The sequence below is a fragment of the Engystomops pustulosus genome, chromosome 7 (assembly GCF_040894005.1).
Source record: "Engystomops pustulosus chromosome 7, aEngPut4.maternal, whole genome shotgun sequence".
NCBI lineage: Eukaryota > Metazoa > Chordata > Amphibia > Anura > Leptodactylidae > Engystomops > Engystomops pustulosus.
In genome coordinates, this window is record NC_092417.1 from 146,351,899 (window position 1) to 146,367,066 (window position 15,168).

Sequence of the window (15,168 nt, forward strand, 5' to 3'; positions counted from 1 at the left end):
TAATGGAAGCGTAACTGAAGGCAACCTTTCGTACATTGAAGTCAATGGGGAACAGAGGGTGAAATGAGACCTTCCATTCATCTTCCGTTCTTAGTCGCTTTTATTCTCACCGAAAAATGGAGAGTTTAAAGGAAACCTCAGATGCTGGTGTGAACTGAACATTTGCTTATAAGAGACAAACATGTATTTCTGAGTGTCAATCTGTTCTTTAACCTGTCATTTTTTTAAACCTAGGGTATGGTGTGCGGCCTTTGTGGAGACTTTGATGGAAATGGCAACAATGATTTTACCACAAGGAGTCAATGTGTAGTTGAAGACGTAAAAGAGTTTAGAGATAGCTGGAAGGTGTCTCCTAACTGCCCAGAAGTCTACATAACCAAGGACCCTTGTGTTGTCAATCCTTACAGACTAGCCTGGGCACAGAAAATGTGTAACATTCTACTGAGCAGTGTATTTGCACCGTGCCACAGTGAGGTAATTTCAGGGTCAGTTCCAGGTTTCAGTAGGCCACTGGGCGACAGAGCCTCAGTATATATAAAGCCTCCCTCACCACCTATGGATTCATTATAAACAGCCCCTCTCGCCCCCATGGATTCCTTATGTACAACCTGATGTGGGGCCCCCCCAGCGGCCCTGGGCCCCAGCACTTGCCCGAGTATGCCCAGGGTTGGCGCCGTCTCTGGATAATTTGATACTGGGGTTATATTGTATCTAGCTAACTTTATTCAGTGTTCTTATTCAGCCACTCTTCTGCCTTAGGTTGACCCTGAGAAATACTATGAGGCTTGTATCAAGGACTCTTGTGCTTGTGATATGGGAGGTGACTGTGAATGCTACTGTACTGCTGTCTCAGTTTATGCTCAAGCCTGTAGTGAAGCCTGCGTGTGTATTGAATGGAGATCTCCAACTGTATGCCGTGAGTAGATATGTAAGAAAATGGGTTTGTCATCTTATAAATAAACAATAAATTACATATCTATAGGAAATTTAGACTTAGTGAAACATACATGGACTCTGTTTTATCCCACCTCTCTCAGGTAAGGTATGAAATGTAATTTCTAAAATTACCTCCTTTCTGTGCAATCTCTCATTGACCTACAAAATCATGTGAAAATAATCAAAGAAGAGTCATACTTTTCCTGAGATTAGTCAAATTTAGAGGCTGCATGGAAATAAGACTTCAGATGCCTCTATCTCCAGTTCCATAGTACCTAGAACCAGACTTTTGGTGACATATTTAAGATAAAAATATCATATTTCAGATCAAATTAGGCTGTGATTTGCTGACCTGGAGATAAGAACAGTGAAATAAAATGTGGGAATTGGAATTTTAACTGCAGGTCACATTTTCAACTAAGGGCCCGAATCGCTATTTTTCGTCGACTTTCCCGAATATTACCGCTTTGCGCCGTTTTACCCTGAAGTGCCCCGGGATTTTGGCACACGCGATAGGATTATGCCGCATTGGCACCGGCATGCATGCGGCGGAAATCGGGTGCACGGCCGTTGGAAAACCCGACGGATTCGGAAAAACCACGGAATTTTTAAAAAAAATTGTGTTGCAAAAATAGCACTCACATACACCGGAATGAGGTGAATTCCAGTGAACTCCGGCGGACTTCAGCGCAGCTGCGACACCTAGTGGACATAGGGCGCACGACCTTAGTGAATCCCGGCAGAACCCAAATCAGCGTCGGAGGACGCGCCGCTGGATCGCGAATGGACCTGGAATGTAAATCTGCCCCTATATGTTTAACTGAGTCATGTAGCTCACAGAACCACAAGCCTAATGCTATCTGAATTATGAGATTCATATATTTAACATGGTACCAAAAGCATGTGTCTAGATATCATAGAACTCACGATAGCGACAACTGAAGTGACCCTCTTCCTGCAGCATCTAAACGTGACTCATCTTGGGCACATATTCTGTGCTTATTTTCACATGACTGTGGAGGAGATTTTTTTATAAGTAAATGGAAGAGATTTCACATAAAAGATGGAATCCTAGAATGGAACTTCATACCTTTCCTAAGGAGGCTGGTTTGTTGGGGGAAAATCCAGTGACAACACCAATTACATGTGGTGTATTACTACATCATATTTGTTAAGGTTTATGGAGGGGGCTCATGGGCTGAGCATAGAGGCCGAGTGTTTTCTGGCACCAATAACAGGTGTTAACCTGTTAAATGCCTCTGGCAAAGCTGCCAGACATTTACATTTCAGAGAACGCATGGGCAAAGCCATCTTGAATCATTGGTGAGTGACGATCTGTCTCCGTGACAGCTCGGAGTCTGTGTAAGGCTACATTCACACAATGTATGCCCACCATACTGTAGTACGGCAGGAATGCATCGGCACCAGGGAGAGCAGGAGGGGGAGAGCGGCGCTCAACTCCGCCCCTCTCCATAGAGTAACAAAGGGCCCGGTGCCATATTCCATCGAAAAATAGGACATGTCCTATCTTTCTACAGGCTACGGAACGGTATGCACATGTGCTGCACCTTACCGCTCCCGTACAGCACCTTTGTGGTGTATGGGGGACGTATATAAGCCGTACATACGTCGGCCGTATCTAGGTCTCCCATACGTTCAAGTGAATACATCACTGTTTCTGGAAATCTGTTACAGAGACTTTTTCGCCAATTTGCAATGCATACATTTTTTTTATAAAATGTGATTTAAAGAATTGCACAGTACAAAATGTGAGAAATGAAAATTTAATCAATTCCTGCAAAAATGAAACCTTACAAAGCTCCGTATAGCAAGGTGTAAAAAAATATTTTTTTTCTTACAAAAGGTTTACATTTTTTATTTAAATAAGTTTTATTTCATTTTCTAATAAAACTTATATAAATCTAGCATCACCCATGATTGTACCAACCCAGAGACTAAAGTAGAGGTGTTATTTAGAGCCCACAATAAAAACTGTAAACACAGAGACCCCACGAAAATGGTGCAAATTAGTTTTTTTGTCAATTTCACTGCATTTGGAATTATTTCACACTTACCATTACAAGACATGGAATAATCACCACTAGAGAGTAAAATTTGACACACAGGGAATTAACCCTCATACAGTTCTATGCACGGAAAAATAAAAACGATTTTTAAAGGAGGGGAGAAAAAAATGGAATTGCAAAAACCAAACAAAGCATCAGCAGCAAGGGGTTATGGATATCAGTTTGCCATTTTTATGATTTATACAGGAGCAACTTTCTATAAGAGGTGAACATTTTTATGGTACATAGAAACGGTTGGGGAAATTTATCACTGCTTCGACACCAGTGTTGTGGCACAGAAGCAATGACAAAATTGCTAATTCTTACAGCGACTATGCCACTTTCACGTCCCGTGGGTGTGGAGGGGGCAGTGGCCGACAGGGTGGGCGGGCATGGGGCATTCCCGCATTGTGTCTGCATAAAAAACCTGATTTAAGCCTCTTGATGTATCCAGCAGGGGGCGTATTATACCCCTGCAAAGGAGCACTGGTGTATGATATATCTCTGTCTGTGTGACACACCAACTGTTAAGCCATGATGACAATAACTACAACTAACAGCGCACCTTGTCAATAATACAGCGTAAAGGTTTTCTTTTTTATTCGCACTACAGCTCTGTCTTGTGATTTTTACAATCCTGGAGATGAATGCACTTGGCATTATAAGGCCTGTGGTGCCCGTTGTATGAAAACCTGCAGGAATCCCAAAGGCTTATGTATGTCTAACCTGAAAGGTTTAGAAGGTAAGATCCATTGCTTCTTTATGGGCAGTTATTTTTTTAACTTTTACATGAATTTGGCATAATACTACTTTGCCTTATGAAACCTTCATCTATCATTTGGATTGTTAAAGATAACTGATATATGATGGCACCTTTACAAAAACACATACAGTACCTTGTAAAAGTATTCAGCACCCTTGAACTTTTTACCTTTTGCCACATTTCAGGCTTCAAACATAAAGATATAAAATTGTAATTTTTTGGTGAAGAATCAACAACAAGTGAAGTGGAAAGAAATATATTGGACTTCTTAAACTTTTGTAAAAAATAATAAACTGAAAGGTGGGGCATGCAATATTATTCGCCCCTCTTAAATTAATACTTTATAGCGCCACCTTTTGCTGCGATTATAGCTCTACGTCGTTTGGGGTCTCCATCAGTTTTGCACATCGAGAGACTGAGATTCTCTTAGAAAAAAATATTTACCTTGGAAAACAGCTGGAGCTCAGTGAGGTTGGATGGAGAGCGTTTATGAATAGCAGTTTTCCGCTCTTTTCACAGATTCTCGATTGGATTCAGGTCTGGATTGTGACTTGGCCAACACCTGGATATATTTATTTGTGAACCTTCCATTCTAGTTTTTGTTTTATTTTTGGGATCATTGTCTTGTTGGCAGATAAATCTCCATCCCATTCTCAGGTCTTTTGCAGGTTTCTTCTCGAATGGTCCTTTATCTGGCTCCAATCATCTTTCCATCAATTTTAACCATCTTCCCTGTCCCTGCTGAAGGAAAGCCCAAACCATGATGCTGCCCCCAACATGTGTGACATTGGGGACTGTCTCTTCAGGGTGATGATCTGTGTTTGCTTTTACGCCAAACATATCGCTTTTGGATTTGTGGTTAAAAAGTTTGATTTTGGTTTCATCTGACCAGAGCACCTTCTTCCACATGTTTGGTGTCTTCCAGGTGGCTTGTGGCAAACTTTAAACCAGACTTTTTATAGATATCTTTGAGAAAAGGCTTTCTTGCCACTCTTCCATAAAGACCAGATTTGTGCAGTGTACGACTGATTGTTATCCTATGGACAGACTCTCCCACATCGTCTGTAGATCTCTGCAGTTCATCCAGAGGGATCATGGGCCTCCTGACTGCATCTCTGATCAGACTTCTCCTTGTTTGAGATGAAGGTTTAGAGGGTCGGCCGGGTCTTGGTAGATTTTCAGTGGTCCCATACTCCTCCAATTACAATATGATTGATTGCACAGTGCTCCTCAGGATGTTTAAAGTTTGTGAAATCTTTTTGTATCCAAAGCCAGCTTTAAACTTCTCCACTACAGCATCATGGACCTGCCTGGTGTGTTCCTTGGTCTTCATGATGCAGAACCCTGAGACTATCACAGAGCAGGTGGATTTATATGGGGACTGGATTACACACAGGTGGATTATGTTTATAATCATCAGTCATTTAGGACAACATTGGATCATACAGAGATCCTCACTGACCTTCTGGAGTGAGTTTGCTGCACTGAATAGGAGGTGAATAATATTGCACGCCCAACTTTTCAGTTTATTATTTTTTAATAATAGTTTTAAATATCCAAACTATTTTTTCTACTTCACAATTGTGTCCCACTTGATTCTTTACCAAAAAAATTACAATTTTACATGTTTGAAGCCTGAAATATGGAAAAAAGTAGAAAAATTCAAGAGTGGCGAATACTTTTGCAAGGCACTGCATCAGAATATGGTGATGTTTACAATTGTTCCCTCATTGTGCATTATAATAAACAGTGCCATATGGAAGTACTGTACAATGTGTTCTGAACAAAACAAACCTCCTATGACTGTGTACAGGAGGTCCCCAACCTAAGAACACCTAACTTACAGCCGGACCTCTCTGACCACTGTGACCTCTGGTGAAGCTCTCTGGATACTATTACTTTAGTCCCAGGCTGCAATGATCAGCTGTAAGGTGTCTGTAGTGAAGCTTTATTGATAATACTTGTTCCCATGATGGCACAAAAATTTGACAATCCAATTGTTACAAGGACAACATTTTTTTTGTCTGGAGCTACAATTATAAAATATTCCTGTCCCAACTTACATATACATTGAATTTAAGCACAACCCTAAAGAACCTATCTTGAGCACAACCCAGGGACACCTGAGTGAAGTTGGTCCCTCACCTTGTTCAAAACAAAATTGGTGTCAAACGTTTGTGCTGGTTTGTGCAGCAGAAATTTTCATTTGTGCCGCTATTGTTTTTAAGATATTAATGAAAGTTTCCAGAGGTCATCAGAGGTCAACCAGCCCCCCACATTGCCCAAACCAAACAAAACTGGAGCCGAACAATTCTGCTATGTTTGTGCTGATTTATGCTTACATTTTTGTTTTGAATATATGAACAAAAAAGGTCAAAAGTTCAACCAGCCCTCCCCCCAAATTAATCGAATCGAACAAAACTGGTGTCAAACATTAGTGCTACGTTTGTACTGGTTTGTGCCACTATCATGTGCCACGAAAATGCGCTGTTTGGACCCTTAGTAAATGTGACCAAATGTGTGTTTGCTAGCTTCCCCTGGTGATCAAACCAGAGAAGTGTCACTAGGTTTGTTTTTTACTGGTTAATCCTAAACACCTTTAACCTATGTAATACCTGAACATACCTTAAAAATGATAGCGGCACAAACCAGCACAAACATAGCACTAACGTTTGACACCAGATTTGTTTGATTTGGTTAATGTGGGGGGAGGGGGGGGGCTGGTTGAACTTTTGACCTTTAATTTTTTGTTCATTTATTCAAAACAAAAGCAGCACAAACAAAAATTTGAGCAGCACATATACGTAGCAAAATAGTTCGGCACCAGTTTTGTTTGGTTTGGGCAATATGGGGAGGCAGGTTGACCTCTGATGACCTCTGTAAACTTTCATTAATATCTTAAAAACGATAGCAGCACAAACAAAAATTTCTGCTGCACAAACCAGCACAAACTTTTGGCACCAATTTTGTTTGATTTGAACAAGGTGGGGGGGGGGCAACTTCACTCAGGTCCCAGGGACTGCCTGTAAATGTAATAAATATTAAAAGTTAGTTACTGACATAATATACCTCCATAAAAGTAAATTTTTTAGACATATTGGGGGTTATGTATCTTTATTTCTAGTTAAATTGTCTAATTATTACGACTTTTGTTGTTTTTAAGTCTTTTTACTGAGACTTTTGCAAACGTTTTTCTAGTACGCATTGGCCTGCACTTTGTGCAGTGCTTTATGTATGTTTATGTTCCAGATGTTCCGTGCGACGTTTAACTTATGTATAACTTTCTTTTTTGCGACTTTTTAGGCACAAATCTGCACCTGGTCCAGGGCAGGCGCAGAGGAACGAAGGATTTTTTTAATGGACCTTGTTTTAATGTGTAAATTGGAATTATTTCAGATACTTTAAATGTTAACATTTTTGCACATAAACCTGCTGGGCATTGAAAGTATGGTCTGTTTCTTTTGTTTAGTTATAAATTTTTGCATTCAGATTTTGTTGAAATTTATTGGTTGCTTCTAAGGCTGCGGTAAGACTTGGCGTTAACACATGCGTTTTCAAACACAACACAACAGCTGAGAAGAGGAGATTTGCCTAATTACATTGCTGTCAACATGCGTTTACAAAACACATGCATTAACACATACATGTATTAACACTATGTAACCGTGGTTGTTAACATCTGGTTAACAGATGCATTTTGTAAACGCATTGTTGACAGTAATGTAATTAGGCAAATATCCTCTTCTCAGCTGTTGTGATGCGTTTGAAAACCAGGCATCAACGCTACGTGTGACCGCAGCCACATATTGCATCATCTCCCTGGGATGTGACTAGAAGGCTTAAAAATACAGGCCACAACCTCAAATCCAAAATTTACAGTAGTGTCCACTCCTGCATATAACCCCCTCATGTAGCTTTTGTACATGTGGATTTGAGAAATTTGCAACAAGTTTTAAAAAAGCCAAAGTTTACAGCTGCCAGGACAGGAAAAACCAGATAAATGTCCCCCATCATATTATGTTTTATAGGTTGCTATCCTAAGTGTCCTAAAGATAAACCTTACTTTAATGAAGATGAAATGCGATGTGTGTCACAGTGTGGCTGTCTGGACAAAGAAGAAACCTACTATAGGCTTGGGGAGGAGGTTGAATCCTGCAATGTCTGTGAAATCTGGTAAAATATTTTGAGAGCTCATGGGATTCTTTGGGGCAGAATGTGGGGTCCATAGGGAAACACAATATAAGGGAAAAAGTGTAGTTTTATTTGGTAAAAATTTTAAAAACTGTATCTTAAATGTATAGAGGGGACTGCACATTGTGAAACTGTACCTCAGTAGACTACTACATATAAATTATATACTTATTAGCTTTCTTTGTTGGAATTTACTGCCATTATTAATTATCAAATTCCCTTCTGCATCACCCCATCACCTAGATCAGTGATGGCCAACCTATGACACGCGTGTCAGTGCTGACACGCATAGCCATTTTCAGTGACACGCGGCCGCTGGAGAGTTAAGTTTCATCTTCGGCTCCTACACGCAGGGCCGATTCTAACAATTGTGCTGCCTGAGGCGAAAATTAAAATGCTGCCCACCATAACATAGGTAGAAATAGGGGAGGGACAGTGTAAAATAAAAAATTTACTCATTAATGTGAATGTTACATGTTCTTGTTTGGACAAGTTCTGGATGGCAGGTGTGAATATGTGATAAAATAAGGCAAAGATCATCCATTTACACCTTTCGGCGAACTTCACATGAATGCGTGCAGGTCTTGGGGCACATAAATCTGTGAGTGCAGATGACAATACAAAGACGGCCCGGGCAGTCTGCTCATAATCAGCCCATGGAAACCATAGCTGTGTATGAACCCATAAAAAAGTTATGGAAACGTGTGCTATAGAAGCAACATTTGTAACTGTTTAAGTGACAGTTGTTAATGAGAGCTACATATGAAGATCTCAATGCCAACCGTAACTATAACCATGAATATCTGCATCTCTGGCTCAAAGAAACACCACTGCTCCTCTGTATATACAAGAAAAATAAAAAGAACATAAACGGTCAATAATTTATGTCCCATAGTGTAGAAGTTTATATTGACCACTGATACACTGCGGCACATTTACTAAGAACAGTGCAGGGTGTACTATGTTCAGTTACCTGTCTATAGAGCAGGATTTCTGGTGCACGTTCTTCATGAATCTGGCGCTCCCTGCATTTTATGTGGTGCACCTTTAACATGGGGCATGCAACACAATTCTGTCTGGCTTTCCATGATAAATGTGACGGTCCGAATGATCACTGGAATGTCCCTTTCAATGACAGTGTTTTTCGCATGAAAAATAGTGCAGCCGCACCACCTAAAAGAAAGCTCAAAATCCGACAGAAAACTTGAGCAAAGCCCTTAGTAAATGTGCCCCAGGGTTTTATTTATTTCTTTTAATGCAGCTACACAACAATTTCAGCACTGCTACATCTCAGCATGTACATGTGTATACTGCATATGGAATTAATGCAGCTACACAACAATTTCAGCACTGCTACATCTCAGCATGTACATGTGTATACTGCATATGGAATTAATGCAGCTACACAACAATTTCAGCGCTGCTACATCTCAGCATGTACATGTGTATACTGCATATGGAATTAATTCAGCTACATAACAATTTCAGCACTGCTACATCTCAGCATGTGTATGGTGCATATGTAATTAATGCAGCTACATAACAATTTCAGCACTGCTACATCTCAGCATGTGCATGTGTTTATTGCATATGGAATCAGTGCAGACAGTCTGTTTAAAACCATGAAAAAACATGTCTACCAGTACACCAGGGAGGGGAAGCTATGTATGTTTGCTGGGATACAGGGACCTGCATGTCATGGACAGTTTAATCCTCTAGTCCTCACATACCTTCCAGCGTCTAGTATACTGTCTCCAGGGCCAGTCATCAGCTTGTTCTGCAAGACAGTAAGGACTTCGGGGGAGGAGGCAAATAGTATAATGAGGCAGGAACTGATCTCTCTCTCCTGCACGGAACTTGAGTCACACTCCTACATACTACACACGGAATCAGCCAGCAGCTTCTCCTGCTCTGGGTCCAGCAGGGAAGAGATTAATCTTCTATACAGCAGAATTGTCACCTCTGTGGTGACGCTCCCCTGCTCTCCAGCAAGGACTTTACTTCTAGTGGGGCGGCAGCACTGGCTCTACAACGCAGGCTGTGGGTCTGCGTGAGGTTACTGGACTGTGCAATGCCGCCCCCTACAGGAAGCTGCCATCTGCCGCCTGACGCAAGATTTTCATCTTGCCTCATGGCAGATGCGGCCCTGCCTACACGGCCAGGTGCAGTAGCCTGGAGGCTGAGAGATTGTCCAGCACATTGTAATAAATAGATGATGTGGAAAATCCCCATATACTGCCATTCTGTAGTACATGGTAGGATCAATCACACAACCTAGGATTAAAGTACCCTAGAAGTTAAATAATTATACATATTTGTTATTTAAACTATAAATATCACAAAATTCAGTTTTTTTGTCAAGGTGACACACCACCCGAGTTATGCTCGGTTTTTTGGGCGAATTTTGACACACCAAGCTCAAAAGGTTGCCCATCACTGACCTAGATGTAATATTTTACACAGCTAACCTTAAAGGAAATCCACCACCTGGACCAAGGATTGTAAATCAAGTACACTGACACAGGTGTGTGCCCCCTCTGGCAGGATATGCAATTTTCTTAGCTTCTCGTGGCCTTGTTTTGAAAAATAAAGGTTTTAAAATTATGCAAAGGAGCCTGAGGGGCTTTAAGCTCCATAGATATTAATGGAACATGGAGTCCCTCATGCTTGTTTGTATAAATTTTATCCCCTTCTGGTCTTTAGGACCAGGCCTGATTTTTTAAATTTGCCCTGTGTCAGGAGGTTACACCTTTTGTTACGATTTAATGTGCAACATCCCCCACCGGGGCCTAGCCCTTGAGGTGAGGCCTGGAGACAGCCGGGGCCCGCGGTACCGGAGTGGCTGGCGGTTGCGGCCTAAGCACGCTATTGTCACGGTGCTTGGTACGGGGGGAACCGGAGGGCTGTCCTACAGCCTGGCAGGTCTCCAGCAGGGTGGTGTTGGCAAGAAATGATGAGGGAGAGGCTGCTACAGCGGATCTCCCTGGGGCAACCCCTTAATGTCCCGAGTGTGAGTCTCTGGGTGATGGACAGGGTGCCGGTGATGAAGGCAGCCGTATTAGCAGGGACCAGACGGAGACAGAAGTTGAAGAAAACAACTTACAGTTCTTTATTTGAACCGGCAGGAACCGCAGCAACGTGCCTTTAACAGGTAGATGGAGTATGAGATGTGAGTTGGAGGGAGCCTCAGGAGATAGTTCACCAGCCTGGATGCAGAGGGCAGGCTGGGAGGCAGCTGTGTCCTGGTAGGAAGCTTCAGCTTGTCCTGTAGGGCTTCAGGTATCACCTTTAAAGGTAAGATGATACTCCTTTCCTCACTATACTAACTCTAGTCTTATACTCCACTCTTCAGAGGCAGGGGCTAGGCTCTTCCTTCTCTGGTATGGGCTAGACTGAGATTACTCACTCACTCACTCACTAGGATTCTCCTACACTAGAATCTCTCTGAAGATCTGAGAGACTTCTCTCTAGAATGACATACTGGAATCCTCTTCTCTTAGATCTCTAGAACATTCCTGGCCAGGGGGTTTTATTACCTCCCTTTGGTCAGGTGGTGGCTGCTCCTCCAATCACATCTCAGCTTACAGAGCACAGAATGTAACACAAATCATTGGACAATAGCATCTTGCATCATACAAAATACTTAACCTCTGCCTTGCAAGGCAGGATTCACCACTGCAATACCCCTATGTCCTATCAGAACCATGCTGTGTAGTGTAATTACATGCAGGTGGGACGTATTCGCAAACACTACCTCGCCATTGCATCGGCGAGGGTGTTGCATACCCCGGGGGCAATTGAAAGAGCCGCCCTCGGCTCGACTATAGATGTTTTGGGGCACAGAGGGGGCTAAGGGCACTTCTGGGAAGTGCAGGCTATGTGAGGTGTAGGGACAAACCGCCCATGGTCCTGGAGACAGGCACCTGGGTTGGTGTCGGACTAAGACAAAACATGTAGCTGTATGACAGTTGGTCGCTGACGCCATTAAACCGAACTGTACAGTAGGAAAGGTGTGGTGTCATGTCCTGTAATCCACTCCTTGCACCAAGGCCTGTATATTTGTTGTATCAACACTTCTTCCCTGGCGGCAATTACATGCAATTACAAATGCTAACTGCATTGCGTTAGCATATGCGACACGAGTACCTCCTGACTGGCATCCTTACCCATGTATGAGTGGCATCCAGGTGCTAACTGTGTAACACCCCCGGTCCCCGTAGGACCCGCAGTTTACGGACTACCCCCATGTGCAAACCTCGGTTTGAGGGATCAGGTAGCGGTCAGTGTTTTACACAAAAAGACGGTCCGACACAGCCACACTACAACCTGTAAAGCCTATGAAAGGGTTAATGCAGACTACTGGCATATATGACAGTGTGCAAACAGGTGGTAAATTCACATTGGCTTAGGAGCCCAATGGGTACACATCTTGAACGTTACAAACGTTACAGAAGTAGATAGGCTACTCAGGGTAGCACGGTAGCAAATGTCTCTTTTCCTGCAAAGAAAAGGCATAAAAAGTGCAAGCAGAATGTCCATACCTAAAAAGGAAAGGCATTAAGTGCAAAATAATAGTCAATAGACATAGCAACTTTTCCCTGGTAGTATCTGGCAAAAGTCTCACAGAAGGTCTCTAATGACAAAGTCCATCTTCTGGGTACAGCCCTTGATGTGGGGGAAAAGTGCAATAGAAGAAGCAAAGGGTCTCCTCTAGTGTAGACGGACAGAGTCCTTTGGGTAGGAATCTCTGCTGTGGCAGAGGAAGGGGTGCTATCATAACACATGACAGTGTATAATCTCTTGACTGAGATAAATAAGGGTAAGAGTCTCAGGACAGTTTCTGGCTCTTTGGGGAAAGGACAGAAATATACAATATGTACAGTACCTGAAGTGGGCTACAGCCCTTCAGGGGTTAATCTTGCTGCTCAAGAGCAATGGCTGCAGGCATGGAAGCAGGAACTGCAGCATGGACATCATCAGCCTGGGTGAAGAAAGCAGTGTTGAGATCTGTCACCTGAAGACATCTGGCGGTAGACACTGGAACTGCTGACATGGAACACCCAGAAGCTGGAGCTGGAACAGCAGGGAGGTCATCTGCGGCGGCAGGCATCTCAGCAAAGGAAGGAGACAGGCACTTCTCTGGCTGACCTTCTGTAGCTGGGGGCGCTGTGGAGCGCATGATGATGACCGCAGGAGCTGTAACTTCTTCACTGCTGAAAGCTGAAGGATTGTTGTTCCTGGACTGACCTGTAGCTCTTGGGGGGCGCTGTTGCGCTGGCGGTGGTAACCTCTGTAGCTGGCAGGGCGTTCTCACCGGACAGCCTGGGCCTCTTAGCAGGTGGTCCTGGATACTCCGCAGGACGGTCAGCAGCATTAGATAAGGGGTCAGGCCCCTTTAAGAGAGTCCCTTTTGTATCCGGGCCTCCTATGGGGAGATGTTGGCCCTCTGCAGGGAGGCTGGACTGTACCCCAGCCGGGGCTAAGGGAGATATAGTAACAGTCACTGTGATATAGGCCCTGGGGGCCATGGTACTCACATCCGCGGTGGTCCTCAGGAGGTCCGTCATCGGAGGAGGCAGCCACTGTGGAGAATCCGCCATTGAAGACTGCGTACGGGAGACAGCAGTAAGCGGTGCAGCAGAGGAAGGGGCCCGAGGCTCGTGGGCAAGCCATGCGACACTTGGTTCTTCATCTCGGAGGCTGTGCGGCATGTCAGCAGGACAGGAGACAGCACGTGGAGAAATCCAAGATGGCCGATTAACCTCTTTGATGCTGGATGGCGGCTGCGCTGACTCTGAGGTACCTCGTGGGCTCTCACTGGCGTTGCAGCGCGGGCGAGTTTCGCGCCAGAGGGTGGAGCTTGAGTCTTTCCCGCCAGGAGCTGTGGCGGGCTGAATTTTCTGCTGCGCCACAGCGCGCTGAGGCAGGATTCGCGCCATACGCGCAGGGGGCGGAGCTTAGCGATGTCTCTGGCGGGCTGGAATTACTTGCTGCGCCACAGTTTCTGAGGTAAAATCTTCAGGCGCCGCAACGCCGGATGTAGCAGAGCTGGTACAGTTCTTGCAGGAATTAACCTCTTGAGTGCTGGAGCGATGCTCGACAGCACGTGGCAGCATTAACGCAGTTCAATCCAGAAACACACAATCACTTGGGCCTAAACCCGGATGGCAGCAGGGTTAGGCAGCACAGTCTTTTTAATAAAGGAAAGTCTTTAATGCCGTGATAAGGCACAGAAGTATCAATCCTGTTCGTGACGCCACTTGCAACATCCCCCACCGGGGCCTAGCCCTTGAGGTGAGGCCTGGAGACAGCCGGGGCCCGCGGTACCGGAGTGGCTGGCGGTTGCGGCCTAAGCACGCTATTGTCACGGTGCTTGGTACGGGGGGAACCGGAGGGCTGTCCTACAGCCTGGCAGGTCTCCAGCAGGGTGGTGTTGGCAAGAAATGATGAGGGAGAGGCTGCTATAGCGGATCTCCCTGGGGCAACCCCTTAATGTCCCGAGTGTGAGTCTCTGGGTGATGGACAGGGTGCCGGTGATGAAGGCAGCCGTATTAGCAGGGACCAGACGGAGACAGAAGTTGAAGAAAACAACTTACAGTTCTTTATTTGAACCGGCAGGAACCGCAGCAACGTGCCTTTAACAGGTAGATGGAGTATGAGATGTGAGTTGGAGGGAGCCTCAGGAGATAGTTCACCAGCCTGGATGCAGAGGGCAGGCTGGGAGGCAGCTGTGTCCTGGTAGGAAGCTTCAGCTTGTCCTGTAGGGCTTCAGGTATCACCTTTAAAGGTAAGATGATACTCCTTTCCTCACTATACTAACTCTAGTCTTATACTCCACTCTTCAGAGGCAGGGGCTAGGCTCTTCCTTCTCTGGTATGGGCTAGACTGAGATTACTCACTCACTCACTCACTAGGATTCTCCTACACTAGAATCTCTCTGAAGATCTGAGAGACTTCTCTCTAGAACAATGATGGGCAACCTTTTGAACTTGGTGTGTCAAAATTTGCCAAAAAACGATCCATAACTCGGGTGGTGTGTCACCTTTAGGAAAAAAAACCTTATTTTGTGATATTTAGAGTTTAAATAACAAATATGTATAGTTATTTAACTTACCTGCTTAGTGACTTCTTTGTTAATTGGTCAGTTGGTTTCTTTTGTTGGTCTTGCTGTTATTTAACTTGTGTGGGGTGCCATGAACTAAGATAAGTGAG

General features: G+C 44.1%; 1 protein-coding gene across 1 annotated transcript in view; it reads left to right on the forward strand.

Moving 5' to 3' along the window:
• LOC140070237 (mucin-5B-like) overlaps positions 1–15,168 on the forward strand; it is a 51,178-nt gene that overhangs the window by 25,902 nt on the left and 10,108 nt on the right. The window contains exons 16-19 of the mRNA XM_072116592.1: positions 235–474; positions 760–916; positions 3,616–3,744; positions 7,794–7,938. Of these exons, the coding sequence (XP_071972693.1) occupies positions 235–474; positions 760–916; positions 3,616–3,744; positions 7,794–7,938 (671 nt within the window). The remainder of the gene's footprint in view (positions 1–234; positions 475–759; positions 917–3,615; positions 3,745–7,793; positions 7,939–15,168) is intronic.